The following is a 25,421-nucleotide window of genomic DNA, read 5'->3' as shown; positions in this document are numbered from 1 at the left end:
GTCTCGGCCTTTGATCTTCGGGACCGAGGAGTATGCTGGCGACGGCCACGCTGGGTCACGCTAGGCGAGGAAACACTTAGACAGCGGCGCGACATTTCGTTCTGCTCTCATTAGAAGGAAAGTTGGACGGCGGGACCACAGAGGAAGACGTGAAAGTTTGGTGACATCACTGCGGGCTTTCAACAAACGGGAAACAGATGGAGCGCCGTGGCGGAGGCGGCCGAGGAAGCCGAGTCCTGTTCTGTTAAATAATCATGATGAATAATGGCGGCCCGGCGGATCACCCCTCCTGGGCGGACACTTAGTGTCAGCCTGACAGGTCCTGGCAGCAGCTCGGGGACGGCGGGGGACGGACTCGTCTCCATATTAAGCAGCCACATTAGACCCGTTAGGCGGAGGCCGGCGCAGCGCGGCGCAGCCCGCGCACCTCCGGGGTCTGAATCTCATCAGGTGATACCCGCCTCCGCCACACCTCACGTCGCCCGCCCCCGCGAGCTGGAAGTGACCCTGCTTCTGCCAGGCTGAGCGCCGGCCCTTCCCATCATGCACAGGGGCTGCAGCCATCTCCCATGAGCCTTCGCTGCGCTCTCCGCCATCTGCCGTGATTTATAGAAAACGGCCGATGATTTATGGGCCAGTCATCTCACAATGAAGTCGTTCTCTTTCATTTGCGTGACCTCGCCGACCCAGCCGCCACTCGCAGCCAGGTTGGGGAAACGTGCGCTAATCATACACGATGAGGGCTTTTAGGGAGGGGAGGGGGGGGCTTAATAAAATTATTTTTCACCCGAGTGTGCAGGCTGATGAACCAGGCCGGCGATGGCACGCGACCACAGCAGAGAGATGCTAATGAAGCTGCGCCGAGGTCCAGAAAGCAGGAGGAGGCTCGGCCCCACCTGCTGATGCGTCAATCAGAGGCCACAAAGTGTTTAAATACCGATGGGCGGGGCTCTGTGCGGTGGGCGGGGCTCGCCACATAGGCCCCGCCCACAACCCGTGTGGAAGAACTTTCTGGTTCTTGTGGGTAGATAATTGTGGTAGTTTGTGCATTTGGATTTAAGTGGTGTGTATGCATCGGCATTTAAAGAAAACGTCCAATGAAGGAAAATATTTAAGACTTTTTTGATTTTCTGTAACCAGCAGCTGCGTCAAATGCGTAAAAATGTCCTTTTCAGGGACATTTTTTCCTCGTGATATTTGTTCTAGTCGCTGTAAATGTATTCTCCAGTTTTTGAAAACGGAGCTTCCAAAGTTTCAGAAAGCGATTTTTTTAATCGAATGTGAAGAATCTTTCTTTTACAGCTGACTCAAATCCCCTGTAATATCGTCTTCGTAAATGTGTTTCCTTTTATTTACAGCACGCTACGGATTAAATATTGGTGATACCTTTTATTTTTCTTACCTTTTTCAGTGAGTTTTTCCTCCAACAAAATCAATTAGCTCACCTGTTATCGGAGCTTTAATGGCGAGCCAAGCGCGCCCTCTGCCGGCCGGAACAGTGAACAGAAGAACGAAAGAAACGCAGAGAAAAGATTTATGGAGAAACTTATTATAAACTTATTTTTCATTGTATAATTTAGCACCCGGTTTCAATATTTGATTTTAATGTTTTGGGCATTTTTCTTTTGGTATAATTTTTAAAAATATATACAAAAAAATCAAGAAACAAGAAGGAAAGTGGAAGTCTGATGGTTTATTTCTGTAAAGTCTATCACAGGTGAAAGAAAGAAACATGTAAATATATACAGTCATACACAGGAAACTTAAATATAATAAAGCATGAAATCAAACTAAACTAAAAACTGGAGTCATGCACGTGTGCGGCTGAAAGCTATGTACAGCACTGCGGCTCATTGTCATGCTAAGTCCACCTCAGGAAGTGTATTGCAGTGTTAGTACACACTAGAAATGTGTGGGACACACGGGTCTGTTGCCTAAAACCACCCCAAAGGCACACATTCACAATTCAGACGTGTTTTATCTACAATGTGTTCAGTAACTGTAGCAACAGTAACGGCGGCTCAGTCACTAAGCTAACACTCCATGGACGACATCGTGACATTCTGTCCAGAGCGTCCTGTTAACAGTCAATAAGGCCTGAACATGATAACTACTCAATAACTTTACGTTACGGTTTGAAACATTTTGTGAAATTAAATTATCGCAGACTGCCCAGCTTTTTTAAAGATACCAGCGCAAGTTAATTAACCTAGCTTAGTGGCTGGAAAGGCGGGAACCAGTCAGTCAAGAAACAGAGGACATAAGAAGTCAGAACATTTTTGTTCCCCCCCTGGTGGTAGGCTGCACCGGTCATTGATTTTTTTTGTTGCTGACAACATAATTTTGGAATTATAGGAGTGAATGCCGTTGAGTAACTTTAAAAATAACTACTTATCGTTAGGTTACAGTGTAGTAAACAATTGTTTACATCATTTTAATACAAATCAACGACGATAATTACACAGTAATTATAGAAAAAGGGTAAATACTTTAAGTTCCTACAACACAACAGTTTCAATACCGAGGAAAAATTTGGATACTTAAACATTACAGAGTTCGATTAAAGTGAGTATCTGTTAGCATGTTACAATGCTAGCATACGGGGTACAGTGACGTAGATTTCCCTGTTTCCAGTCCTTTCGCTAAGCTAAGCTAAGCTAACTGGCAGAACATTACGTTTTATGACCGGTGAAACATAAATTAAAATATTAGAACATTTCCTTAAAGTAACCGCACAGATTTTGGTTGAAATCATCCCATGCACCCACCTGATGGGCGGAGCTTAGTACAAGAAATGTTTGACCAGTCAAAGACTGAAAGGGTTTAGTGTTCGTCAGCGATGTAAGTTCTCCGTAATCATAACTGCATGATACATTAGGCGTGGTTGTTAGTATTAGAATAAGCAGCAGTAGCTTTTAACGCTAATATCACTAAAAATTAAGGTTTTTTACACGGACGGGCGAGAGAATGAAAGTTTACAGTGCTTCGACATGAAACTCTGAGCTGGGTTTCTCAGTGATTATTGCTTATGTCATCAGATCAAACACTCTCCGTCGTTAGCATTGTCGCTAGCTCATCGCCCCGATTGTCAGTCTTCCCGTCTAATTTAGGCCCGTTTGCTTAAACACTTCACATTTTTCAAAGGTCTCAGAGTGATTTACATTCAGTTTAGGATGGAGTGAAAGTGCGAGGCTCCTTCGATAAATCCCACATTCCAATAAAAACAATAAAAGATCATTCCTCACGAAACATTCGCTCCCAGCTGAACCGTCATTCATTGAAACACTGATTCCTTCCTTGACCTTGAATTTAAAAACAATTCATTAAAATGAGCAATAATGTAACAAGAATTCTGCGATGTCACTCAACAAACCACCGGAACCCGAACGGGTCTGAAACAGCAGAACTTTCTGAGTTTGACCCGCCGCTCAGTCTCCGTCTCTGGGTGGGAGACGATCATGTGACACACGCCGGCACCACGACAACAATTCTGACGTTGTAATTGAAAAGAGTGAAGTACATTATTTGGCGTGAATCGTCTTCCTGAAGCGTGAAAGCTGCAGGTTTTTTTAAAATCTTTTCTATTTTCTTTAGGTCAGAAGTGAAACTCCTCCGTTAATACTTTAGTGGCATTCACATTTCACCTTTTCTCTCGTGCGTTTGGTCCGTTGTGTTTTGTCTGAAGCGAATTTTCTTTTCTTTGCAGCTGCCGACCGCTTTCGTCACATTTGCTCCTTTAAAATACAGAATTTTCTGCTGGTCGCTGAGCCCGAAACCATAAAAAGGTTCACTGTCGTGCTCCGAATCATTGGCCCGCCAACTCAACCAAACGACGACAAACGGGGGGGGGGGGTTCAGGCTGTTTTCTCTCTTTACCTGCTAAAACTGGAACGGAGGTTTAACCCACAGGAGAAAGGAAGAGGTGGTTCGGGGGGGGGGGGGGGGCAACAGTGCCTCCCGTTGGTGGTCTTTACATTCAATATACGATAAAGTTCCATGTTTCAAAACGAAAAAAGAATGAAAATATTGATGGACGAGAGCGAACTTTCCTTTTTGTGAAGCTCGGGTTTGTTGCAGGATTTCTCAGAAGAAGCGAGTTTAAAAAGTGCGTCCTCCCACGTCTCCATCGACGGTTTAAGGCTCATATTTGGAAATGGGGGCAAAGGTGTTCATCCAGGACGGTGGTCCGGAAAAAGAAGGGAAAGAATGGGAAGACGATCCCGCTGGAGGCTGAAGGAATGAAACGCAATGAAAGAGGGGCGGTGGGGGCGGGGCTAGAGTTGTGGGGCGGGGCTAGGGTGGAGGGGCGGGGCTGGATAGAGGCGGGGCTATGCAGAGGGGCGGGGCTAGTAGGAGGAGATGTCAGAGGAGCTGCTGCTGTTGCTGGAGGTCTGGGCTCTCTTGATGTACAGGTTGAGCAGCTTCATCTGTCAGAGGGAAACAACCCGTTCAGATGAAGGTCCAGACCGGGTGAAACAGACAGGAAGTGGACCCACCTTGCTGCCGGTCAGCTGGGACAGGTACGGCTTCAGCTCCTCCCCGATCACAGAGTAGATGGCCACCAGGCAGAAGACGCTGGCCTTCCTCACGCTGCTCTCAGTGTTGTCGTAGCCCTGAGAAGGAGACGATGAAGGTGACGGTGGTGGTGATGGTGATGAGAGAGGCTCTGAAGGTTCTGAAGGGGCGGAGCGGGAAGCTCACCTGCAGGAGGCCCGGTATGATGTCAGACAGCAGCTGATGGAGCGGCTCCTTGGTGATGCGTTCGATGGCCTTGGTCTGCATCTTGATGGCGGCGAGGTTGATGGGGTAGTCGGCCGTCTGAACGATGGGACAGAGCACCTTGATGCACTGCTCCGGGTGGATGGAGCCCGCCAGCGTGGAGGCCGCCTCCTCCGCCGCCCGGACCACCTGCGGCCGACAGGTAACAACTGCGTCAGCGGGATCAGCCAAACCCCCACCCGCCTCCCGGGCGCAGGTCCCCACCTCCTTGTGCGAGTCTTTGTGCGCCTCCAACGTCTTCATGATGGTCAGCTCGGCGTAGTTCTTGAAGCGGGCCGGCTGGTTCCTCAGGATCTCCTTCAGGACCCGCAGGGCCAGGGCCCGGATGGTGTGCTGTGGGAGGGGTGGTGAGGTTATAAACACCTGTGTCCAACGCCGCTACCGCGTGTGTGAGAGTGTCTTTACGTCTTTGTCCCCCAGCGTCTCCAGCAGCAGCAGCAGCATGGTCTTGAAGTGCTCCTCCCACACCACCAGGCTGTCCTCCCGGGCCACCTTCAGCAGCTCCAGCAGGGTCCCCCGCCTCTCGTCTGGGCCGCGCTCCCCAGCCTGGGTGTGGGACAGCTCCTTCAGCAGCCCCCCCACCAGCTCCAGCTGCTCCATCGGCCCGGCTGCGGCAACAACAAACCTGCATTTGTGGTTCGGGGTCAAAGGGCGGACGAACCCGCGCGGGGGTCCTTACCTGGGAAACCTTTGGGGCTCACAACCTTGTTTTCCACGCAATCGTGCCGTCCACCTGTGAAGGACATGTCCCTTTAACACCATCATTATGGAACCCCCGTCAGCTCTACTTCCTGGCCGACTCACCATCGCGCTGGTGCTCCCCGCCGCCTTCGTAGCCCGGCTCCTTCGTGGCGGCCTTGTCCAGCGTGTCGGTGTAGTTGTATGGGTTGTAGTCTCGGAAGCGCGGCCCAGCGAAGGAGCGCGGCGACGGCGTGTTCAGCAGCGAGGTTTTGTTGTCCAGAGCCGTGCGACCGCAGCCCGCCGCGTCGGCATCCGAGGACGCTCCCACTCCGGACTGAGGGAACAGCGGAGGCTGTGAGCGCCAGATGACGGGAAAAAAAGAGAAGCGCCATTGTTTCTCCTCACCATTGCGTCTCTCTTCCCGTCTCGCCGCAGCTCCATCAGGTCGTCCTGGCTGCGGAAGCTGTAGCTCTGGATGGCCTCGGTGACGCCGCGCAGGGAGCTGTAGATCTCCTCCGAGTTCAGGTTCTCGCTGTCGTATTCCATCATGCTGTGACAAACGGGGACAAAAGGTGTGAGGGGTGGATGCCTGAGGACCGACGACCACGGGGTGATCCAGGACGACGTGCTGAGTCGTGGATCAGCACCGTCTCTCTTCCGCCTCAAGACTGAATGATGGAGTTCTGACGTCCGTTTTTGGCTCCCAGCGTTGCCGACGTGTAAAATGTTCCAGAGATTGAAATGTGAACAAAGTGCTGCACGTTCTCCTGACTTGTCCCAGCTAAACAGTTAAGCTAAAGCACAAGGAGAGACGAGACCGGGGGGTTCACGGAGAACCAGGAAGACATGAACGACAGTTTTTACTGCTTGACTTTAGCACGACATGAAGTGAGATTGCTTTAGATGGACTTTGAGGCAGAAATATCACTTATTTCAGTGATTAAATGGTTGAACTCACCAGGAAGAGATCATTTTGTGTGTAAAATTTAAAAACCCAATTGAGCCAACAGCTAAGGAAGCTAGCTGCCTGTAGGTAATGGAACAAACAGTCTTTAGTCAAACTGAAATTTCAGCTAAGAGGAAAAGGCCTTTAGACTTAACAAATAATTATGTTCTGATCAATAAAAGCTGATATAAACTTGAATATCAAGCTAATAAGTCTCAGAATTGTAAATGGAAATAAAACTGATATAGTGAACTGAGTTAAGATATAAGTTGATTTAAGATCTTTCAGCATGGAAAAATTATCCTTAAAGCTGAAAAAAGATCATTTGGAACTGATAGCTTAAAAAAAAAGTTTTGATTAAGCTAAAACAATCGGTGAGACTTTGACCATAATGGAGCAAACACAATCTAAAAATAAAGACTGAAGGTTTAGCAGAAAACAGAGCGAACGAACTGATAATGTGGCTAATATTTTGCTGTTAGCACAAAAGGGGAAAAAAGCGCTTATATATTAAATTTCTGGAATGTTGTTTGGTTTTTGAGGGTCTTTTCTCCTGCTAATCCCCCAGCCTCTACTGTGAATGGAGCAGGAAGAGGGGCGGGGTTACCTTGGGGAGTAAACTCGCCGTACTTGCTTGAGGGAGGAATAGGCAGAGAGCGGAGGTAGAGTGGAAGGGAAAGGTGGAGAAGAGAACTTGGAGAGCCCGTCTGTGCTCCAACTACACAGCCGGCTGCAACCAGCCCAGAGAGAAGAGGAAGAGGGAGGAAGAGGAAGAGGAGGGAGGTGTAGATACAGACAAGCAGCTCTCAGTCAGTGTTAGAAGAGGTGGGTGGAGCTATTTCCTGAATCAGCGCGTGGTGTCGATTAGCAATTGGGTATCCTGAGGTAGAGATCATCATTGGGTGGAAGTAACTAAAGTGTTTACTCTTCAGAGGGGGGGGGGGGGGGGGTGTACCTGGGAGAAAGCCCCCCGTGGGAGCAGTTGGTGGGGGAGGTCAGCGGACTGCTGCGGCTGCCCTGCTGCCGCGGTGCCGCCCGAACCGAGGAGTTACTGGGAGACGCCTGTGGGAAAAACCAAACACACACATCGCACGCGTGTAGGTGTACACCCGACGCCTCTGTCACAGCTGTTGCAGCGCGGGGACGTGCGTTACCATGGTGATGCCGCTGCTGGCGCTGGTGTTCCTCAGGTGGTTGTGCAACAGCTTGGTGGTCCCGTCCTGGAAGGTTTTGGGCAGAGCGCCCAGGAGCATGGTGAACTCAGGTGTGTTGAGCTCAAACAGGGCGATCAGCACCACCTGGGCTGCCTGCAGACGTGGACACACACACACACACACACACACACACACACACACACACACACACACACACACACACACTGATTATGCTGGTGTCAGAACTGCATTCTTCTGCTCTTAGGAGCGCTGCAGGGGGAGAACTGATGATTTGAAACTGACCCACAGCCCCTCGGCGACGCCTCGGCCCGCCATGGCACGGACTGAGGCTTTTATTGTGCGTCTTGGTGCAAACATGCAGCAGACCGTTCAAAGGCTCAAGGTAGGAGAAAAACAGGCAGAGGAGTTTCTACTCCAACTCAGGTTAAAAAGGAAAAAAAAGAAACCCCAGCTTTGTTCTGTTGTTAGAGATTCGCCCATCAAATACTGGCACTTTTAGTATCAACAGAATTCTTATGCTAGACTTTGTTGTCATTCTCTGATGGGTGCACCTCTAAGAGTCGAGCAGACAGAGAGCTCATGCAAACACACTCCCACTGTCCAATTAAAGGACAGTTTCTCCGATTTTGCAGCCAGGTGAGTAAAAAATGACAACACAACCCCTGAAGTGGAACTGGTTAATGTTAAAAAGCCTTCACGCCACTCAAGGCCGGACAGATTGGTCCGAGTCTGCAGGCGGCGTGCCTCTCACGCCGGGTTAGACGAGGTTAAGGGTCTCTGCTCGGGCCGTTTGATGGACAGTCTACCTGCTTGCACCTCTCCTCCAGGTTGCCCTCTCCAGGCAGGGAGGCCACGGTGCTGGCTCGGCCTGACAACTCCTCACCTGCCCAGTTATGAAGCGTCTGAGGGTGTGGTGGTGGGTGAGAAACAGTGATCGGAGTTTTAAAAAAAAAAGGAAAATCAAATCAAGTTTAAAGAAACCAGAGAGAAAACTGAGATGGAGGAAAGGTGGGACCGCGGCGCCCCGGACTACCCCGCCTTCCTACCTTTCGGACGTCGGAGCTCTTGGGTTCGGTGGTCCACGTGATGATGCGTGACACGGCGAGACGCGTCTCACTGGAGTTGACAAAGTCAGCCGGGTCCATCTGGCGAGCCAGCGCCTCGATGTAGCGCAGAATGGCCACCTTCACCTTCAGGTTGGGCGTCTGCGTCTGATCCACGATGAAACGCATCAGGATGTTGAACTGCTGTTCATACGGGAAGGACTCTCTGCAGAGAGGTGGGGAAAAAATCCCATATTAGAGAGGAAGAGTGCCGACACAGACCAAACAAAAGGTAGCTGCTTTCATAGCAGCATTTATTTTAGCCCCGCCCATCTCCAGTGTCCCCTCAAAACCTGGTGACGTCCAGCGCCTTCTGGACTTTGGCCTGGACGGAGCCCAGCAGGTCGGCCCCCATCTTCTTCAGCAGCTGTGTGAGCAGGACAAAGAGCCAGTCCTGCAGGTCCTCCCTGTGCAGCACGATGAAGTCCACCAGCGTCTCCAGGAACATGCTGAACACCTGAGAGGACAAAGAAGCGCCGTCATTCTGTCCGCTGCGTTCCACGCGACCGAGCGGCTGGCGGCGGTGAGTAAACACTTACTCTCTGATGTGAGTCCACAGCGAACAGGCCAGCATGCAACGGGAAAAACACACGGTTAGTCTGTGACGCAGTTAGTTCTGGTGGTCGAGTTAGAATGTTTGTGTGAGTAGAACCGGCAGGTTTCAATTCTAATCAAAGGGATTTCAAGAAGAAAAGTCCTCGATATACATGTTTTCAACATGGACATTCTGTCCACACAAGGTTACTGTCTCTCTCTCTCTCTCTCACACACACACACACACACACACAACTGTGAAGGATTTCCAGGACAGCCAGGAACAGGGGGAAGTCTCACCTTGCTGTGAGGATCTGCAAACATCCTGGTGAAGATCTCACAGAGTCTCTTCAGCTCCACACGACTGTCAGACAGAACACTAACGTCACACAACTGGGAGAAAAGGGCTGTTTGTTCCCTTTTTCCGTCCTATCCACCTGAGCATCCTCTGGCTCTTGAACAGGTTCTGCAGTCCCAGCAGCCCCTCCTTCCTCTCGGACCAGTTGGCGCTGGCGCAGTGGTTCAGAACTTCGGCGACGTCCTCCGTCTGCCGCATGTAGTGCGGTGCCGCGCCGCCGTTGCGTGAGCTGTACGAGCGCTCGGAGCAGGCGCTGGAGGCGTCGCTGTTGGCGTCGTCGTCCGAGTACAAGCCCGGGGACTCAAAACGCCGCCTCACTGGCCTCCGCTGAGCGAGAGAAAAGAGGCTTGTCTTTTTCTGTGAACGTGTCCCGGAACAACCCGTCATGCAGCTGCCTAATCATGCGTGTTTGTGAGGTTATTTCACGCTCACTCAGGTCGCGTTGGGTTAAATAAGAAAAGGATGAAAAAAAAGAAAAAAAAGCCGACGTAAGCCAACCAGATCAAGCTGCTTCTACTGTTTATGTTTCACTCTCATGCAGAAACAGATGAGATGTCTTTGTACCTTACTCCTCGAGTCTCCTAAGAGCTGAAATATACAAATTTAACAAAGACATTAGAAGTTTCTGCATGAGCGACTCAACGGGAATATTTTTATGTCACATCTGTTGATGTTCTGTCATTTGTCCACATATAGAGACTCTGACAGCCTCTCAGCATCTCTGCTCTCACCAGAGCGTCGGCCACGGCCGCCTCCACCTCTGTGCCGGTGTTCAGGATCCGCATGGCGTTGACGGACGCGGAGATCCGAGCCTGATGAGACAGCCGGTCTGGGATAAAGACAGAGTGAACTTTAGTTGACAGCAAGCGTGTGTTACCATCATTCAGGCGTGACCATGCAGTTTCGCCACAGGACAAATCACTCTTCGCTTCCGTCTTTTGGTAAATGTCATTTGGCTGCGGTCGGATTCAGAGGCGCGAGGAGTGTCTGAGTCCCGTTTTATCAGCATTTCATTTCCCAACCCAAAACTGAGCGATGAGCAAAACAAAAGGAAGGACAGCCGAAACAGTGGCGAGGGGAGAATGCAGAAATGGAAACCACCAACAGAAAAAAAGCTGTCGCAAACGATCGAAATGAGCGTTGAATAATCCTTAAAAAAACATAAAAGACAGGCGGAAACACTGAATCTGTCCCCTGAGGAGACCGCGCGGGTCACCTGAGTAGCAGTCTGCAGAGGACAGGGCGCTGGTGGAGCGGGAGTGTCGGCGGGTGGCTAAAGTTAGAGCGGACAACAAGACCGTGGTTACACACACCATGGCAGCTCTGATTTTAGGTCCTTACACACACTCAACGAGAAAAAGGGAGAATCAGAACACACATCTGGACAGATGCACATGCACAGAAAGGAAGAGGAGGAGGAGAAAGGCGTGCTCTTCCGATTTCTGATCCTGGAAAAGACTGTATTCCTTCAATTTGGCTTTTAAGTATTAAAGATTCAGAAATTTAAATCATTACTAATGGGGGGGGGGGGGGGTCAGCGGTCTCATACTCACCCAGGGGGGAGAAACCCCTGGCAGGGCTGGTGTCACGGCTGCTCTCGCGACTGGTTTCGCGGCTGCAGCCCTGACTCATGCTGGGCCGGGGGATTCGACTGCGGGCTGGAGGAGCGTGGCAACAGACAAAGGACAGACAGATGACAGACAGACGGACAGACAGACAGACAGACAGACAGACAGACAGACAGACAGACAGACAGACAGACAGACAGAGAGCAGGGCAGGGGAGAGTTTAGCTCTTAGCACGTGTAACACTCAGAGAGCTGCAGATGGTTAGTCACAGAGAAAATGGCAGAAATAGATTCAAGCAGGCGGCGTTAGGGTGAGGACGAAACTGTTTGTTTCATTATCAGTGTTTATTTAAATAGTGCTCTTTAATTGAAATGGTTGGGATTTTCCACACCCAGAATCCAAAAATCCTCTTACACTGTTAAAGCTGAAAAAAAAGAAAATTGCTCAAAATTTCCCATATTGCTTTTCACTCTGAGTCAAGGGGCTTTCGGCCCCCTCATCGGTCTGTATCAGCAAAGGTCCAGAGGAGCAGCAGCTGGTCCAGCCGGTGCAGAAGCCTCACCTGCTCCTGATCTGCTGGGGCTGGTCTCACGGCTGCAGCCCTGGCTGCGGTGCCCCCGCGCTAAGCTCTTGTCCGTCAGGCCGGGTGTGGCGCTGTTAGCGGCGATGCTGCCCATGGTCGGCCTGGGGATCCTCCCATAGGTGGCGGTCAGAAGTCTTCCAGGAGACCCGGAACGACTGCCGGCTGAAACACAATCGGAGGCATTTTTGAGGACACGGCTTCAACGCTTTGACCATTTTTGAGCTTAATTGCAGTGAGACAAAATTCCACTTCAGCCCCAAAGGTGATTTCAATAGATCAGAGGAAGTTAGCTAAACTGACTCACGCTGAGACTGCGAGACCACCTTCCCTCGACTTCTTCCCCTGCTGTCAGTCACAGACGGACCATTCCCTGAGCTCGATCGCCTGGTTCTCACTCGACCTGGAGAGGACACACGTGCACACACATCCAGAAATAAGAGACATTTATCATCATTCACCCAGAGTGAGACCAGTGCACGAGGGGTTGTGGTCATGCAGGACGAGTCAAAACTTGAATAAGAGAAAAAGGTGATAAACAGGGAGAGATGAAAGACAGACGAGTGAATAAACAGTCAGTTAACAACAAAACGTTCTTCTTTCTGCCACAAGATAAAGATCAGGGGAAACGCTGATACCAGCTTCCTGTTGAGGGTATAAAACAAGTGTCATTTTAAGGGAAATAAGTTGTGAAATCAAACCAAAAAATAATTAATTTGGAACAAGATCTGGCGCCACAGCTTACAAAGGAAAATAAAACATTTCATTTTGTTCCTCGGCTTCTTAGAGAGTAAATATTTCACTGTGCTTCACTTATGAGATTAAGCAAGATAATATTGACAATAAACCAGAAATGTTACATCATGCTTTCATGTACGGAAGATAATTAGAGCCACAAAAAAGACTAAAAATAAACAAGTTAAAAAGCGTCAGAGTTCTGACCAAAGCAAATCCCAGTTTTGACATTATTTTGCAAATTTTTCACTTCTGTATCAAGAGTTGAGTGGTTTTTAAATAAAGAGGAAAAGTTCTAAATTAAAACTATCACATTTTTCTGAGATAAAAAAAAGCAGAAAATATTGTTACCAAAGGAACAAACATAGGAAAAGTGCGAATCCAGAAATATTTTGGAAGGTAAAACTTGTATCACAAAATTTTGATTTCCCCTCCGCGAGAATTAAATTTAAAGAATAAAATAAAATTCTGGGTGAAAAAAAAAATCTAAATTTCAGGAGAAAATAAATTGAAGGTGATGTGTCCCTAATGGTCTTCCGTACAGACGGTCCATGCACTGTTCCAGCACAGATGAGCACCGTTACAGTAGTGATGGAGAGAACAGACACACAGAGGAGGACAAAGAGGAGGAGGAGGAGGCATCATTCCTCTCCCCACAGTGGTGAAGACACGCAGCTTACCGTCCACATTTACAGAGCACGGGCCGTCTGACGGAAGCGAGCCCAGGAGAAACACAACAAGGTTAAGATTTACACAAGCCAGAGCCAGTGGGGGAGGGGTTAGTGTCACGCAATCAGACATATGAGGACAACCACAAAATGAAATAATCCAGGTTTTTCTACACAAGTTATAAGACCTGCTGGACTCCTGTGACTTCATAAAGAAAGATGAAAGAACTCTTAAACCCTGGCGCTCTTCCTTACCCAGCGAAGCGTAGGAACCGGGGGGGAGCGCGGAGGCCGAGCTGAAGGGCGACGCCGCCGACGGCACCGAGGGCGCGGCAGGCATCCTGGTACGGGCGGAGGCAGTGGCCGCCGCGTTGACGTCCACATCGCTACGGGAACGCTGGAGGGAGCTGGTGGCTGGGGCTGCAGCCGGGGTCCGGGTGGGAGGGCCTTTGGCTGGAGGGGGGAAGAAGCCTGTCTTAACTCTCTACTCTAATGTTTTCTCCTTATTCTATCAAGTGGAGGCGTTCTTACTTCTTGACGTCGCGCTTCCGAAGGTGTTTTTCACTGGCAGAGGTCGACTGTGGAGGCAGAAATAATCATAACAATGATAGTTTGGTCACAGTTACGAAGAAGTAACTGTTTGTGGTAAAAGGATCAGTCTTGTAGGAGAAATAATCCCTCAGCGTCTCACTTCAGGCTCTCCTGAGAGGATGAAGAGGAGCGGTCGGACGCGGGCAGTGACATCATACTGTCTCCGCTCCTCAGGTGAGTCTGCAAGGCTTTCTGATAGGACGACTCCAGCCCCTGGAAGAGCTGATCCGCCTCCCGACGGAAGTGGCCGTGGAAGCTCCAGTAACACCTACCGAAGGAGAAATAATCAGCATGAAGAGTACAAACGGGGCAGAGTTATCACCTGTGTGTGAGGCCAGAGGAACAGGACTCACTTCCTGGCAACAGAGCGAGCCTCTGCGTCTGCATCGTGGATGCCTTTCTTTATGGTCTCCATCAGGACGGTCCCATGCCTGGAGGTTGGAGATTGATGGCAGAAACAATCGAACGTGAGGAAAATCTTCAACTGCTTTCACCCTCGTGTGTGTCTGAGAGTTGGTGGACGTATTGGTGAAAGACGCCGCTCAGGACGTTTATGGCTGTGGCCAAATACAGGGTGAGACCTACTGGATTCATGTGTGGAAGAGGAAGAGTCAGTGCTGAAAAACTGGCTGACTGTTGCTGTCAAAGCTGCCTTTTTAAATAAAGTTGAGGGTGATTGTATTAATGGGCCAGACTGTGTGGCTGATCGATGACAACCAGAGAGCTCCCTCGGTACAGGGGAGTGGGCTCTGGTTTCTCTCTGCTGGCGGCAGGAAACAGCCAGGCGGGAACACACTGAGGCTTATGGAGGCAGACACAGAAACCCCCCGGCATTGCCATGGAAACTGCCAGGCTAGCCCTGACCTGGGTCAGTATCACATTACTGGGTGTACTAGAATATTGTTGCCATGAGTGTTGTGAAAGCGTGAATAGTGAAAGCTCAGTTTTTGTTCATGTCGGCATGGACTCACCTCTCCAGAGAGCTGGTCTGCCACTCCTGCAGCAGCAGATCCAGGAACTCATAACAGCGCCTGCAGGGGAGAAGCAAACACACAAAATGACAACCGTTTCAAAGAATTAATTTAAAAAATACGAATAGATTCATTCAGCATGAAATCATCAAATCTTTTAAAAAAGCGTTGCAATCACCGTCGCACAGCCACGGATTTGGAGGTACAATTGCTGGTGATGATGGGGATGAGACGTGGGTAGTGTGTGTGCTGGAAAAAAGAGAAAAGGGTTTTAAATCTAAAGAAGCTCTTTTTTTAGTTACAATCTATCAGTTTGACTCGTACTCTGAGGATGAGGCGGATGGCAGCCATCCCGGAGGTGGCCATGATTTTGGCACTGTTGGGGACCAGGTTGAGCAGGATGGGCATGGTGGCCTCAGCAGCATGGTCGAAGCGGCCGCCGAGCACCGATGACAGGTGTCTGAGACAGAGCAGAGAGACGTCAGCGTGAGTCCCAACCTCCTTTCGGGGACAGAATTTCTGAGGTTGGCGTCTCACCCCAGAGTGATGCAGGCCTCCCTGACAACCTGAGAGCGCAGGTCCTTGGCGGAGAGTTTGAACGCCGCTTCCATGAGCCGCAGCTGCTGCGGGAACCCGTCGAACTCTGCGGCGCCAGCTAAGAGGAGTGATCGCACCTTCTTCAGCTGGAAAACAGGAAGAAGGTTTAGCACACACATTCCTCCAGAGCGACTCTTGTGACAGGGAGGTCAGGTCCACTTACAGCTGCCACTCTGAGCTCCCAGTCCCGCTTATCGTCAGACAAGACGTCTCGGATCTTCGTCATGGCCTCCTCCACCTCCCTGTTGGAGTAGAGCTGTCGGAAAAAAGAAATGAAAGATGAGATGAGGCGCCGAAAGTCAACACATGTCCTGGAGTCAAGCAGGCGTCCAACCTGTACAGTGGGAACATCCTCAAAGGCCTGGATGAAGTCCTCCACGTCCACAGCTCCAGCGCCAGAGCCTTCCCTCCCTGCACACACCAGACATTTCATTCAAAACAATCGGGAGATGATCCCGTTGACGGGTTTCGCATTGTTTCCCCATCGTATACAGAAACATGCGCTGTAAACATGAGTCATGTGACTGTGTCGTCTCAGACCTGCAGACTTGCTGCCGGAGGCGGAGGACGGACGTCGAAATGAGCCCATGCTCACTGCCTTCCTCCCTGACAGTGAGGCTCCTTTGGATGAGGATGAGGAGCGTCCCCCGTCCACAGAGTCATCGTCCTCGAAGTTTTTGTCTGGTGGAGAGAAAGGTCAGGGGTCACGTGTCTGAACAAAAATGTCAGCGTTCTGTACTCTAGTAACGCAGAGGAGTTGTCAACGATGACATTTCTGCATTTTAACTTTCAGCTGACACAACATAACCCACATTCCTGCATCGGCGACATAACGAGCTAATGATGGCGAGGAGAGACAAGGGCCCGGCTTCGAACCAAACAATCGCTCCTGTGTTCCCAGTACGAAGCCAAGAACAAAACACACATTTTGGGGACGGTTCAGTACTCCAGGAGCACAATAATTGGTTCTGTGGGCACGCACAATCCTTCGCTCTGCACATGTAAGGATACTGCAATCAATGGTGGCCCATCTCTTCATGTTCCCAACAACCAGAGGCCTCGTTTGTTCCCTGGGGACGCCACAAAGTGCACAGCCAGCAATCAATCCCCTTTCATTACATATAGTCCCCAGTGACACACAGAAACGAACGCACACACGCACACACTCACACGAACACACGTGCACACAGCAGGGCAGTCAGCCAACACCATCATCACGGACGTCAGGTTGCAGTTTGTCATCCCGTCGTGATGCAACAAGGTTCACAATCAGCAAAGTGGAGGGAAAAGACTCAGTGTGTCTGTAAACAACACACCGGGGAATACCTCCCAATTAACCTGGAGCCCCAGCAGAACTGTAGCAAGAGAACTTCATTTTAATATTCTCCTGAGGAGCTGGGCACACGCACGCAAACACAATATCAGACTACTGCTCGGACACAACACAGCTGGTTTATTTCAAATGAGCTCTGCTCACTTCTGCTGCCTACACTTTTTCTCATTTCTCAATATTCAAGTTGCGGTAGCAAGGAGCCGTGAAAGCTGAGCGAGTCGTTCGTGTCGCTTGACTTAAAACATCAAGTGTGATGAGAAGACTGGGATGTCATGAAGAATGAATTAAAATTCTCTCCCACCCCTCGTGTTGCACACTGGAAGCAGAGCAGGTCAGCCTCTGCTGACTAGCATGCAAAGCTCAGCGGCTAACAATAAAAACAACATGTAGAGGCTGAAGCTGAGGAATGCAGTTCAGTTCGGCACAGCACAGCACAGAACAGCCCAAGACTGTAAACTGCCTGAGCGCTGAGTCAGCCGCAACAGCAGTGTGACATCACGACAAGACAGTTTGTCAACAACAACAACAACAACAACGAAGCAAACTCAGGCATTAAAAAAAGGCCACATGAGAACAGAAGGCACGGCCGAGCGATCGGTAACAAATTGACGGTGAAAATGAGGAAAACTACGAACTTTACCCAAAGCACCGTGTCACAGAGGCGTAACAGCATAAATAAATGTTACCTGTCGCTGAAGCAAACCCTGAAAGGCAACCCCAAAATCCAGAGGGTGAAAAGTCTGTGATGAGCAAAGTTTCTGAACTGACGCCGCCGCGGCCACAAACACTTTCATTCTAATTCATTGTTTAACAGCACGAGACAGCTTTCCTCCTGTTCTGAAATGGAATGCTGGTCAATAATGTCACAAAACATACCAAAAATCCTTTGTACACATGCTTCAAAAATACATGAGGAGATCACACTCTCAGCACGGGGGTTTGATTCCGGGCCCTGCTGCCTGGGCAGAGGAGCAGCCAGGAGAACATCCAGCTGTGGTGAAACCGGAGACGTCGCACGCTAATTCCTCCTGGATTTACATCCGGCGACAAACCCGGCGTTCCCCTCCTCCCCATTCAACTCTTTCTTTCAGTCATTCTCTCTCTCTCTCTCTGTTCTAACCATCCTTGCGTCCAGAAGCTTACAGGAGCAGATCCGCCTGCAGACCAGTTTCCTCAGCATGTCGGCGGTTCTCTGGTTCTTCGTGCTTCTCACATCATTTCCTCCAGCTTAGGAGACCAAAGAGGAAAGAGGAAATACTGGCCCCGCCCTCTCTCCACTCCCAGGCAGCATGTGCTCCAACACGATCTTCTTCTTCGTCCTGTCGTTGAAACGCCGGCAGGGCCAGGATGGTGGAAGACTAACAGAGGCGATGAGGAGAGGTGCTGGAGGAGAGGAGGAAGAGGAGGGGGGACCAATCAGAAGAGAGGGGAGGGGCCAGGATCCGGTGGGTGGGGTCACAGATGCAGGAGGGCTTTTGTGTCATCGTGACTCAGGAGAGGGGGAGGAGGAGGAAGGATGGAGTGACACTTCTCTGGAGGAGACGGCGGCAGCGTCAGCCTCCGCCCGAGTTCAACCCTCTGCCTGCAGCCGCTCCAGTGGTTTTATCACTGCAAGGTCACAGTTGCTGCACAGAATATTCTAACGCAGCGTTACCCCCACGGAGGCAGAGCTAATAGATCACTGAGGTGCTGAGGACGGAGAGGGCCATCTTTCATCATTATACTTTCATTTTATAATGCAAATTCATGCTAAAAATAGAGGCGGGCATCCCCAGGCTGTAAATAACGAACTATATTGTCAATATTAGCGCAATGCTTTACTTTAAATGGCATTTTTATTTCACTTTTTACCATTTATTACAAATCACACTCATGTGATGTAATAAGGTGGTAATAAAACTGTTAAACGCCACTTCATTCTTGCGACCACTGTTACAAACTGTCACTCCAGCAAAAACAAAAGCTGCGACAGCTGTTGGATGGCTCGTCCTGTCTGTTGGATCACCCCACACTTCAGTTATAAACTGCAGTTCTGGCAGAAAAGACAAAGAGGGTCTCACAGTTCGTCTGCTTCATTTGACTTTTAAATGCAGCCTGATGAGCAGCAGCGGCAGTGGTGGCTTTTCCGTCCAGAGACGATGTGCTTCCTTCAAAGGCGATGCAGTAAATCCCCCCGTCGTCTGTCGACTGATTTGATCATTTGCCACTATGACAGATGGAGATTCTGCTGAGACACCATTGGACAGAAACCCTCCTTTCACAGGACGGCGCTGTCAGTCTTCTCGTCCTCGCCTTCCGCCCGCTCTTCCTTCCTGTGTGTGAATCATATCTGATCTTTGGTTCAGGGAGGTCAAAAAGAATCTGTTTCGAACCGTTGAGGTTGACACTCACAAAGCCGTCAGACTAAAAACCTTCTTAAGTTTCTGCACAATCCGATACTTGTTGTGACCGAATGTGGCCCCCGTTGAAGCACCAGCTAAAAGATTTCCTCCTGGCAGCTCCTCAAAGCATTTGAGTGCCCCGAGCCTGATGGGGTCTGATGGCTGATCCCACCGATGCAAATGAAACAAATGATGAGGTGAAGTGTCACCGCTGAGGAAGCAGCCGCTCCAAGTTGGCCCTTTAACAGCAGCGTGTTTGAGCCATTTCTCACCTTTGACCTGACCATCAACACAGATTCTCATTGGTTCACACGGCCGAGGGATTAACTCTGCTTTCACCTTTCACTTCTGCTGTTTCTGCTTCTGAACTTGTTTGATTCTCTGCCTTGTTTAGGTTCTGTTACTGTTTGGACTCAAACTTTTCTGGTTCCTGTGTTTTCACTCTTGCGCGTCACCATTTTGGTTCCGTTAGAGGATCAACCGTTGTTTCTCTCACACAATACTCCACCAGCCGGGGTCGAGGTTGCCGTCAGACTGATCTGAGGTTTGTTTTTAATTGTATCCAGCTCTGCAGGGATCCAGCCTGGACTGTGTTCATTATTCAGGAGGTTTCCAACGGCCCCAGTCCTGCTGGCAGCTCCTGGCCTGCTCTCTCATCGCCCCCCCTGGCAGGGGGTTGTTTCCAGGTTTACCCAAACCCACAGAGCTGATTCAGAGGCTCGGACAAAAACAGCACAGAACCAGCAGAGAACAACATGTGACTGCATAGTGCACTAAAAATGATAAATGACATACAAACCACAGCACATGAACCAGAGATCAGACGACCAAATTAACGTTTTAAAGAGGATTACACGCATCGCCGAGCTTCAGTCACTTGTTGCATGTTTCTCTCCAGTTATGATCCTGACGCAACTATCCGACGGTCCAGAACACGCAGAACAAAACCGGGATTTTAAAGTCTAAACACTCAGTCCTGACGTTTACCTGCAGGGCCCCCGGTGACTCCCTCCCCGGTGGATTAGCTGGAGAAAAACGGTGGCGCCTGACAGCGACACAGAGCCGATGCACCTCCTCCTCCCTTGGACGCGGTCTTATGACTGCAGGGACGACAGCTGACACCACTCCTACCAAAAGGAGGCTGGAGCTGCCTGGGTCTGTTTCTCATCACGTTTTGCCTTAAAGCCTGTTAGCAGCCCTTCCTGCTCCTCAGCGTTTCTAACATTTCATGGTTTTTCCAGGTCGGATCCCCGTCACACTCTCAGGTGACATTTACGATGTTACATCCACAGTATTTTTGAGACGCATTCAAAAGCTCCTTTTTGATCGCACATGTTTTTTTTTTTGTGATTCACTGAAAACTTCCTGTGGCTGCTTCAGCCAGAAAACCAACAGTGTGTGTTTAAAGTCTTTCCAGGATTTTACTTCCTGGTTTGTGGTGTTAATAAAAAAAGAAAAGCTGAAGTCCTTCTGATCATTTCATTTCCCTCATAACTTTAGGGGGATTCATTCCCTATAAAAACATTCTGCCACATATAATTCTCAGCACCAATAAAAAAAAAACAGCCAAAGAAACACCCCCAAAAGTGGCATAAATTAATGCTGCAAATTCCCAAAAGTATGACTTGTGCACAGAGAGATCTGAACGGGACATTTGTGCAGAGCTGGAGATTTGGAAACGAAAATTGGAAAAACTATGCAGATAGTGTGCACTTTTCAGTGTCACGTGTTGATGCTTGCATGCCCCACCAAAAGCAAACCATGTTGCCATGAGAACCACACCCAAACCAAACCAAGCTTTGGCAAAAGAAAAACAAACACGGAGATGACTGGAAAGGTGATCCTACCTGACATGGGAGACAGCACCATGTTCCCTGACCTCTGGACTTCGTCAAACTTGCTAAAGATGACGTTCAGCCTGGACAGAGAGAAGATTCAAGGCAAAACAAATGTCTCCTCAGTTCTGCCATCCAAAAATACACAAGCATGTGCTCAGGTTTTTTTTTTACTGGAATAAATCACAAATTGTACAACCGAAAAGCAGCTTTCTCCACCTATTTATCACCGCTTGAGTAAATCTGTGTAAAACCTGCTTTATTGATAAAGTTTGTCACTTTTTCCAATAAAAATACATTTATTGCGACCTATATCACTCATTTTAAAGACACCAAATGTGCATTTAAACTTTAACAAAGGACAGATTGAATGACAATTATTAGCCAGATGTTCCAATTCAACACAGATGACAACTGAATAAAACACTCCACCCTAAATTAGAAATAAAAAGTCTTCCTGTCTCAAGGCTTATATAGTCTGTTTTAAAATGTTAGTATTAAACATTAAGAATAACTGTGCCACTGAGGCTAAAGCCAAGAAACATGAGGTTTATTAAACAACCACGTCACACACCGAGACTGAGGGAGACCCTTCTTTCCAAGATCCATCCGCACTCGCTCTCCAACGTGACGGTAGATCTCCACCAGGCAGTTCATCGCTCCATCCCGCACCTGAGGGGCAAAATCAATAACTTCATAAAAATGCCACAAAAAACTTTTTCCAACAATTATTAAAATACAGGCAACTTTCATGCGACTGCTTTTTCCCCCCACTTTTGACAGTTTCAACCCATCTGGTCAAACTTGAAAAGAACAATTAAATATGAGAGAATGTTTTTTTAAGTAAAAAATTCTCTCCATTTATTTGCAGTAATGTTACTCCTCTGTGTGCTTGGCTGATGGACAGGACGTTGATGGGCGGGGCTTCCTGTCCTGAACAGGAAGTCTGTTTCTGGTGATGACGGACTTTTGCAGACTCATCAGGACACAACGCAACAGCAGAAACAGAAGAGGGGAAGGAGGAAGAAGAGGAAGGGACCCGACGGCTGTGAGGTCACGATTAAATGGCTCTGTTAACAGCTGATGGTTTATTTACAGACGGAATGAAGAAGAGAATTTTTTTTTTTTAAAGGGAATTGCAGCTGGACTGTGGTTGTGATGTTTGTATTTGTCCACCAGGGGTAAGAAAAACGCCGATACCATGTCGTACCTGACTTGTGGGGTCCCCGAGCAGGTGACAGATGTGAGGGACGATTTTACTGAGCGTCAGACTCTGAGATCCAAACCTGTTAACAGCAAAAAAAAACAAAACATATTCAATATGGACATATAGCACAGATACCCAATCAGCAAATGGATAATGTGGCGCTTACACGTTTAAAGTTGAAATGAGACAGAGGCAGAGACCCTCTCTGGTCCTGTTGTTCTTGTGTTTGAAGCCCCCCATCATACGCTCCCACACAAACTGGAATGAACAAATGCATGAATTTAATGTAAACGTGAAAAGAAATTACTGACAGCAAAATAGAACAGAGGAGACGGCTGATCACCTGTGGGTTGGCAGCCTGGTCCATGATCTTCAGGAGGAGGGCCTGGTCCTGGTCCCGAACTTGGTCCTTTGCGTCCCCCAGCCGGTCCATGAGGCTCGGCAGAACTGAGAGACAAGAGCATTAAAAGGAATTAGTCGTGTCAAACATTTAAAAACATTTCTGTAAATATCCTAATTTTTGGTTGTTTGTACTTTAAAATCAGTGCCTCACCTGTTCCAACCTGTGTCCTGAATCTTTCCTGCAGCCGGCTGACCAGGGCTGACAGGATGTCCATCCCCAACAAAACCACCTGAGAGGGGGTAAAAATAATATTAAAATTTAAAATAAAAAAAAAAAATTACTTTAGAAAGTATAAAAACACACACAAAATAACAGAAATCCTCGTAAGAAAAGTTTCCGTTCAGCTGCAGCGAACGCTCGGCCCCATAGAAGCGGATTTGGCTCTGCCCTGCAAAGCATTCTGGGTAATGGCTCCGACAGAGGCGTCCTGCCTTATAAATCAGCAAACAAGAACTTTTTTTTTTAAATCTTCTGGTGTTGACGCTAAACTTTGACCGTCAACTCTTTCATTCCGCAGGATCACCTCCGCGACTTCAGACACAAACCACGAGCCAAGATTCTGTCCCCAGTTCGCTAGCTGCTTCCGGGATGCGGCTCGCTAGCTTTCCTTGTCATGGGGTGGTTGGGAAACTCAATGAACGTATAGTGAGAGCTTCCCTGCTAACACCATAATCGACACACACACGCGCCACCCGGACCTTGAGTCCGGACCACGGCGCAATTTTTGGAACCTCTTTTACAGTAAAGGGAGAAAAACGCCCGTAAACAGAACCGAAGCCGCTCTGACGCCATCAAGTGGCGACGGGCGGAATTACGTCACACTCTGACTGGACGTCACATTATTCCGTTTGAGGAATAATGTCTTTTTTTAAAGACAAGAAAGTTCCAAAAACAGCTCACAGCTATTATATACTTAATTTCTCCACACATCATTAATACCAGTGCATTGTAATTACATTATGTTTCCCCACTTCCTGTTAAAAAAAAACACATTTTTGGGTTGGTTTACACCAAAGTGGAATTTTTTTGAAAATGAATGGTCTATGGGCTGATGGCACGTTTATTACAATGGGAAAAATCTGATTCACAAAATAAGTGCAAGAATGCCGCTGGGCGGCATCGTGATTATTCCACGAGGTTCTGAATTCAATTTCCCTACGGGGATGAATAAAGTACATCTTGAAGAGAGGCAGAATTTAATGATTCTAAGAGGGGCTTTTTTTTTTTTTTTTTTTTTTTTTAGAGAGAAAATGAGAACTGTGACACGAAGCAAGCGAGCTCTGCAGAACGAAAGCATCGGAAATAAACCACACACACGCGCGCGCACACACAAACACACATTCACGTTCAGATCAGACAGTCTCATCAGGAAGGAGGAGAAAGTGGGCCAGCTGTGCCACGTTCACGTGGGACCCTCGTCCTCGATACGGACCTGAAACCAGACCAGAGGATGTGGCGTTTCCAGGACAGCCGTGTGACAGCGTGTCCTGACTGCTGTCCAGCCACTGTACAATGAGACACCAAAAACACACATCTGACGTTTTATTGGGATGGATTCCCACCCAATGAGATCGATACTTCGGTGGGCAGCTGTGAACCGATTTAAAGCGCGGTATGAGGGATATCGTGTAAAACCAGCTGTATCGGTGACGCCTATGAGGGTGTATTTATAATGTTGTGTTCTCCAGCAGATGCGAGGGCAAACAGCTGCAACACAACAGCTGAGGCCAACACGACGGCTTCAATAACAGCTCTTCAGCGAAGTTGGACGGGCGGAATCGAGTTTAAACTTCACCTTGAAATTGCTGGAGTTGACCCAGGAACTGGCCACAGCCTCCACCATCCTGTCCATCATGGACTGGTCCTGCTCCAGGTCAGGGGACTTCTCCCCGTCCAGGATGAGCTCGATCACCTCCTGTCCCACCTGCAGCCTCCTCCCAACGTCCTTGTGCGTCACGTGATCCAGCAAATACTCCATGGCCACCACGTCCTCATCCATGGCTGCGACTGCTGGGGCAAATCAAGGCAAAGTGCCCGGCCCTTCTCCTCACGTGTGATCCACAAAAGCGCTTCCAATATCCTGGACCTTTTGAGGGATTCCCAGGCCTGCTTTTAAGCCAGCTCTTAGCTTTAAGAGGCTGAAAATGTTGGTGATAATACCGAAAGTAGCAGCATAATATCAGTGGGAGGCAGTGGAAGGTTGCTCTCTACATCACACCTCATTATCCTGCAGTTATAACAGAAAAACACACAATCAGACGAACTTTAGAAAGTAGCACACTTGAAAGGAGAGTTGTGTTATTACATGTATTACACGAGAAGTGCAGGACGCCACTTTAAGGAATTAAAGATGCTAAAATTGTCCTGAAGTCTAGGTGACGAGCCATTAAGTGACTTAAACAGCAGGCGAGCATTAGCTAAATGTCAAAACTGTTTATGTAGGTGTTAGCTTCGCATGCTAACACACTAGCTCGTTCCTAGCAAGCCATTATTCAGAATGCAGTTAAGCTAGTGTTAGCCCAGCATGCTAAAAAGGTGCGTTTAAGTTATATTATCGGAGCCACGAATGAGAAACGTAAACGCCAACGCTTCTCGCAAGATTATAACGGGCTAATATGATAGTAATCGCGAGACCGGTTGGATCCTCTCACCGGATGGAATGAATCGTTCCCGGGGAAAAAAACCCTCACAAGTAGCGTAGCTGCCTACGGTCACAAAGTACCAACACTTCTCCCTACAGCGCAGTGATATTAGGCTGGCGTTGCAACGATTCAAATGTCAAGGGTCTTACCATGAAGGCGATTTAACGTCTATAAACTCTTTCTGTCTTTTCGCAAGTCATCCATTGCCAATAATCGACAAAAATAAGGATACTCGCGTGGATAAATCACGACATGTCCTACAGCGGATTCCGTAGAAGCTGCGGTGACGAGATGACGCGAAAGCAGCGAAACGACGCCACCTGTCGGCAGAGTG

At 48.8% G+C, this 25,421-nt stretch overlaps 1 protein-coding gene and 1 non-coding gene across 15 annotated transcripts; one reads left to right on the top strand and one right to left on the bottom strand.

The window, feature by feature from the left end:
* Positions 1–1,673: 1,673 nt before the first annotated feature.
* Positions 1,674–25,360, bottom strand: LOC101078085 (CLIP-associating protein 1-B-like). 14 transcript variants are annotated; one of them, XM_029840551.1, is made up of 42 exons: positions 25,237–25,360; positions 24,241–24,672; positions 22,596–22,674; positions 22,386–22,489; positions 22,209–22,300; positions 22,046–22,121; positions 21,410–21,507; positions 20,848–20,918; positions 15,827–15,967; positions 15,621–15,697; positions 15,450–15,542; positions 15,227–15,372; positions 15,014–15,149; positions 14,868–14,938; positions 14,690–14,749; positions 14,072–14,149; positions 13,819–13,986; positions 13,659–13,705; positions 13,383–13,580; positions 13,140–13,166; positions 12,032–12,127; positions 11,707–11,889; positions 11,130–11,234; positions 10,793–10,849; positions 10,308–10,405; positions 10,141–10,164; positions 9,656–9,903; positions 9,519–9,582; positions 9,224–9,226; positions 8,978–9,141; positions 8,628–8,850; positions 8,388–8,483; positions 7,561–7,713; positions 7,362–7,468; positions 5,866–6,010; positions 5,584–5,794; positions 5,459–5,512; positions 5,185–5,387; positions 4,984–5,112; positions 4,702–4,908; positions 4,497–4,613; positions 1,674–4,427 (listed from the first exon to the last, which is right to left on the bottom strand). In XM_029840551.1, exons 2-42 carry the CDS (start codon positions 24,442–24,444, stop codon positions 4,347–4,349), a joined length of 4,734 nt encoding a protein of 1,577 aa, XP_029696411.1. In that variant the 5' UTR covers positions 24,445–24,672; positions 25,237–25,360; the 3' UTR covers positions 1,674–4,346. The 14 variants fall into 14 exon arrangements, with proteins under 14 accessions (XP_029696411.1, XP_029696412.1, XP_029696415.1 ...); XM_029840552.1 differs by lacking the exon at positions 25,237–25,360 and adding an exon at positions 25,097–25,210; XM_029840555.1 differs by lacking the exon at positions 8,388–8,483.
* LOC115250876 (U4atac minor spliceosomal RNA) lies at positions 23,047–23,177 on the top strand. Its single transcript, XR_003889439.1, has one exon. It is a non-coding gene; the product is annotated as a U4atac minor spliceosomal RNA (small nuclear RNA).
* Positions 25,361–25,421: the final 61 nt, after the last annotated feature.

The sequence above is a fragment of the Takifugu rubripes genome, chromosome 8 (assembly GCF_901000725.2).
Source record: "Takifugu rubripes chromosome 8, fTakRub1.2, whole genome shotgun sequence".
Lineage (NCBI taxonomy): Eukaryota > Metazoa > Chordata > Actinopteri > Tetraodontiformes > Tetraodontidae > Takifugu > Takifugu rubripes.
This window is presented reverse-complemented; position numbering and strand designations above follow the sequence as displayed.